General features: G+C 39.6%; 1 protein-coding gene across 1 annotated transcript in view; it reads right to left on the bottom strand.

Annotated features, from left to right (window-relative positions):
• Window positions 1-293: 293 nt before the first annotated feature.
• The window catches only part of MAN1A1 (mannosidase alpha class 1A member 1), a 466,871-nt gene continuing 461,164 nt past the window's right edge, over window positions 294-6,000 (bottom strand). Inside the window, exon 12 of the mRNA XM_085611277.1 lies at window positions 294-851. Within this exon, the coding sequence (XP_085467403.1) occupies window positions 728-851 (124 nt within the window). The 3' untranslated portion in view covers window positions 294-727. The remainder of the gene's footprint in view (window positions 852-6,000) is intronic.

The following is a 6,000-nucleotide window of genomic DNA, read 5'->3' as shown; positions in this document are numbered from 1 at the left end:
ACTACAACCCATCAGCACATACAATACAAACTTTGCACAAAATTAGTTTTTTCCAAATTAGGTTTCACTCTTGAAATATATTAATTTTGAAAGTGTAATGCTACTAGAAACCAAATGAATACATTAAATGGATGTAGTTCAATAAAGAAGTATTCCTATGCTTCCTTCATGGTTAATTAATCTTTGAGACATTTAAGGAAGATGGATAAACCCGCATACAAAAAGGCTGTCACAGTTGTACAGTTTGTCTCTGATGAGCTACCGACAAACCAGCATAACATCACACTGTAAAGTAAAGAAAATCTTTATACTAAATTTATTATGGCTTTTTGCAACATGGCAAAATATTACAGCTTAAAGCAGACATCTCCTCATGGAGGAGAAGGATTTTTTTGCAGTCTGACAAAAAACAATAAGGGGCTTAATAATGTGCCGCCCAGCTAAACAATTTGGCAAAGGAGGCACAGCAGCCTAAAAAAGTATTAAAAAGTCAAATTTCTAAATAAATGTGGCTCAGATGGCGAGATGAAATAACAGAAAAGTCAAGTCATATGAAAATAATTTATGTCATTCAAAAATATTTAGAGATTAAATGTAATAGACTGCAAAACAGTTGGTCTACAAATTAAGAATAACTACGGACTGGCATAAAACTGAATCATGTGGTCAGATACTGGAAAATAAATCTGAAAGGAATGCAGTGAATCATCATTGAAAATAGTTTTTTTCATTTGGACTGCTCTTTCATCTTGCTGTTTTTGTAGATTACTGGTAAAGGATGTGCCTCTGTGTTAAAGATCCAATGCTCCAATGGAAGAAGGTCGTCATCCGAAAACAGTAGGTACAAGTACCTAGAATAAGACAAAAGAAAGGATATATTGAAATAGTACAAACACCTAGCCTGTCACAAAAATTACTTAAGAATAATGTGAATGACTAAACAAGTGACAGTGTTGTGAAAAAGTACAGAGTTGGCGGTTTCTGTTTTCCAGCCCTGCACGTTATTTAACGGCGTTTTTCTTTCAGGGAAACTAAACACTTGCATCCTTGAATAAATGGTGATTTGGTCAGTTTGTGCACCTCTTCCTCTAATGGAAGAAGAGTTCTATTTAAAATTAAAAAAAATAATATATGGATATTTAATGATATATCTATATATTGGCAGGATACAACAAGTATGCTTAATTCAATCTCCTAATACTTGTTACAACATTGCATCATGAGACAATTAGAAAGAATTCTGAGATGCACAGTGAGGTACCAGATAGAAAAGAGTAAAATCAACAATATTTTCTGTTATTTGCATAACTGTTGCAAGTTTTATCTCTTCTATAATGCAATACTTTATTTTATCCACAAGGTTAGCCAATTCAGTTAGTCCCACCTCCATTTTTGGCCCAGATGTACTTTCCAATATATCGGACTGAATATTTTTGCCATTATCAAACATTTTAAGAGCAAATATGTTTATTTTCTAGAACAGTGTGGATGGTAGGATGACAATCATACACATACAATATCTGCCTTTTGAGACGTGCATTTAATCTGTTCCATTCCATGTATAATTTTGAACCAAAGGAATTTCAATCTGGTACTTTTTTTTATGGCCGGATATTAGCCCATCAGGCGGCCAGTCCCTTCAGGTGGAGTGTTATACAAAATACCGCCCTGCCAGCTCACGGTCGGAGGGTAGAAAATAGTAGATTTCCTTGGGCATGTACGAGGAGGAGTAAAGGGGGGTAGAACAAATACCCTTCACAATAGATTGGCTACTAACTACCAAAGACCGGTCTCCCATTGGCAAGATGGGGTGATAAATATCTCCCCACCCTCATGCTTGGGCAATATTGAATAGCAGTATTCTCCCCTCCATATAAATATAAGGGAATAGTCCCTGACATTGGGCAAGGCGCAAAGGGCAGAAACACCACCCTCACACTTGATAGCCACAACAAACTATTAATGTCCGCTAAACTATTGGCCATTAATTATTATTAATGGTTGGACCATTAAGGTTCATCCTGACGGGGGACACTGACCGTCCAAAAGGGCATTGCTTTGGGACTCGGTCATAAATTGAGGAATCTGCAGGAATAATTTATTCAGCAGTAGCCATACTTCTGGAACACAATGTAGCTTTCCGCAGATACCACACTGCCCTCCTGCGCCTCCCCTGATGAGTTGTGCTTTGGTTAGTAAAAACCCGAGGCATGCAAACATTTCATCCACTTTATGTGATGCTCTGTCTGTTTCAGTAAACGCGTCTCATTGGGATGGTCAAAGTGTAGAGTGTAAAGCACAATTTTTACACCGGCTATACCATTTAAACAGCAACCACTACCTAAACAAAAAATTCCTGGCACATGCAATTAAAACTTAGAGTAGGCAACACAAACACATTAAACAAAATAAAATGGCTCTCAACTACAAAGTCATGGCATGTTGCATCTGTATTCTATCGAAATGACTACTTGATGCCTGATCACCAAAGCCTAATGCAAACAGACAAAATCATCCATAAAATTGCCACTGCCATGACATTGATCAAACAAGTAATGGCAGGCCTTGATAAAGCCAAAGGCTAAAAGGGGCTGACCCAAAATGCACTCTTTGGTCTCCGTTTTTTTCTTCTTTTTTAAACTAATTACAAAAGACCTATATACTTACAGCTTCAGCAGCCAGACCTAAAAGCGTTAAAATATCCCCTAAATTCATCATATTTCGAATCAAAAGCACTGCATCTTAAAAGGAGGAGAAAAAAGACTGAGGACTGAACAAGTTGAAGGCAATTTTGCAAAATACATATTTTAAATAAGTTATCAATCCGTATTAGTGATTTTTACAAAAATAATGTATATTAAGTGACAGTTTTCAAATGTAAAGTGGGCATGGAAGTTGCACAAATCTTTCAGCAATGATTGTGAAAACAAACATCTACCTACTCCAAATCCTATTTATAAACAAGCAACCTTTTGGCTTAAAAACATAACAGAAGAAATCCCCTCACCAATGTAGAAAAACAAAAATATTTTATATATAGAATGACACTAAAATGACAATCACAGATACATTTTTTATATAGAGAATGACACTAAAATGACAATCACAGATACATTTTATATATAGAATGACACTAAAATGACAAACACCTGATCAGTAGAACCAGACGTTACAGGTAAATAAAGCAACTAAAAGCACAATGCTCCGCTCACGATTATCTAGTCATGTGAGACCGGGTGAAAGTCACAAGTTCAGGCTGACAGCAATGGAGCGCAGATCATATACAGGCACAAGGTTAGTTCCTTCTAAGTCCAGTGCAAAGAGTTCCGTCCATGGTGGAAGGGGCCACAAGAAGCAGAGCAAGCGTTACAGATGGTCGATGTAGCGTGAAGAGCAGACCAAGTGTCGCACACAGTCGTGGCTGTAGAATGAAGATTCTGTCAGGCGTCCTGGGCAGTCGTGATGGAGGTTTACGTTGGCGGTCATCGCATGCTTTCGCTGTAGTTACAGGTGCAGATCTCACACTGCTGGGAGTCTTTGGCGGTCGCTGTGGAGCAGAGTCTGATTCACCAGAGCTTCGCGTTGGCGGGCAGCAAGATCTTGACGTGAACTAGCCCTATCGCAATGAGCCCAAAGCTTCAAGAGAGCTCAACTGAGGCCACAGCAAGGGTCCAGGACCCGAGGGGCACCACTTTGGGATTAGGAAATCACTCCAGCAGAGACCATCAGGGCTTAGGCAGGTCGAGCAGCAGGTCAGTTGCAGCTGGCCTCTTAAGCTTGTTATATGTCCCTTTAGATCAAAACAGGAGGCCAACTGCCTGGTCCTTAATCCTGGGATAAAGGGGGCAGGGCCCTTCTCAGAAAGCAATACAGCAGACTAGCTGAGTAACAGTCCTTCTGGCAGCAAAGCAGTCCTCCTAAAGTATCCAAAGATCCAAGAGTATACTAAAGTGTTGGGACTGAGCGTTCAAAATTTATATCTGGTGCCTTCTTTGAAGCAGAAGTTGAGAGAATTCCCTATGAAGGCCTTGAAGTTTTCAGCCTCCCTTGTCCTGGGTCAAAGCTGGCTGCATGAACAAAACATTGGTGACAAGTCATTTGTGTGAAGGCAGGGCACAGCCTATTCAACTTATGTGGAGCTGTGCTCAGCTCTGCCCCGCCCCTTTCCTGCCAGTTGACGGCCCATCCAGACACCCCTAATCACTCTATTGTGTGCCTGTCTGGGAGGAATAAAAGCCCAACTGTCAACTATACATAGCCATGTGATCCAGGAACAGACTGCAGGCATCAAATAGGACAGGAAGATGGCAGCTTTCTAAAAGTGTCACTTTCAAAACTGTAACTGAAGATCCAACTCCATCATTTAAGAAGATTTTTAATTACAATTTCTCAGACACCAAACATTAATTGTTTACCTGTACCCATTTAAAAGTTAGCACTTATTAAATGTAATAAGGCAACCCAATATTATCCTAGGAGAGAGGTAGACCTCACAGTAGTGAAAAACAAATATAGGAGTTTTTCACTACCAGGACATGCAAAACTTAAAAGTACATGTCCAACTATTTAAATACCCCGTACCCTACCCTTTGGGCTGTATAGGGACTACCCTAGGGTTGACATATGCATTAGCCCTTTCACTGCTAGGCCTCCCCCCTTGTGCTAAGCCGTTTTTTGGCTTTTTGGGGTAGTGTGCGCTTAGGCCCCTGTAACTTTTTGTCCACATAAGGTATCCACGCCAAATTTGCACCCTTTTCGTCCATCATGGGGATTTTAAAGGTACCCAGGGTTTGTGGATTCCCCTGTAGGGGACCCAGAAATTAGCCAAAATACAGTAACATTTTGTTTTGGGGGGAAAATGGGGAAAAAGTGCTGCAAAGAAAGCGTCTGGGTTTTCCCCTGTAAATAGTATCAACAAAGGGTTTGTGGTGTTGAAATAATCATCTTCACAGCTTTCCGAGACAAGCAGACTTTTGTCAGAAACCATTTTTTTTTTTTTACAAAGTTTTGGCATTTTACTGGGACATATCCTATTTTTGCTACTTTATGTGCTTTCAACCTCCTTCCAGTTCGTGGAAGAAATGGGTGTGAAAGCAATAATGGATCCCGGAAAGCTATACATTTCTGAAAAGTAGACAAAATTCTGATTTCAGTAAGGGGTCATTTATGTAGACCCTTCAAGGTAGAAAAATTGAAAATGAGTTGAAAAACAGCCATTTGCCAACGTTTTTACCTGTAACTTCTTCTAAGTATGACAGATGTTTGAAAGCAATACACTGTTACATCCACTGGACCCTTCTGCTTGTGGGGATATATAGGTCTGGTAGGTTCACCAAGAACCAGAGGAACCCAGAGCCAATAACTGAGCAGCGTCTTGCAGTGCTTTTTCATTGTGTATCGAGCATATAGCAATTAATTTGGTAAAATATAAAGAGTGAAAAATAGGTATCAAAGACACCTATGTATTTCTGAAATGGGAAGAAAATATAAAGTTTATAAACAGTAGCTATTTGCACATCTCCGAAATTGTGGTTACCCATACTAGCCTTTGAATTGTAGGGCATTTTTCAAAGTGACTACTTTTTTCACATTGTCTTACATTAGAAAGGCAGAAATGTATAGAAAGTAAATAGGTAATAACAGATGGTCTACAATTTTGAGTTCCCCCAATTCTCCTGATAAAAATGGTACCTCACTTATGTGGGTAGGCCCTAGTGCCCGCAACAGGAAACAGCTGAAAAATGCTACTTGGACACACCATATTTTTACAGTGAAAACAGGCCCTTTTTTTGCACAGTGCCTAGCTGTGGATTTTTACCCTAGCTCAGCCGGCACTTCGGGAAAACTAGCAAACCTATACATTTTTGAAAACTAGACACCCAGAGGAATCCAGGATGGGGTGTCTTGAGTGGCTCTCACCAGATTCTGTTACCCACAATCCCTTGCCAACGTCAAACTTTGTAAAAACAAACAAAAAAAACAAAAACAATTCCTCACATT

This window comes from Triturus cristatus, chromosome 6 (assembly GCF_964204655.1).
Source record: "Triturus cristatus chromosome 6, aTriCri1.1, whole genome shotgun sequence".
Lineage (NCBI taxonomy): Eukaryota > Metazoa > Chordata > Amphibia > Caudata > Salamandridae > Triturus > Triturus cristatus.
The sequence above is the reverse complement of the archived record's forward strand: the minus strand, read 5'-3'. Positions and strand labels throughout refer to the sequence as shown.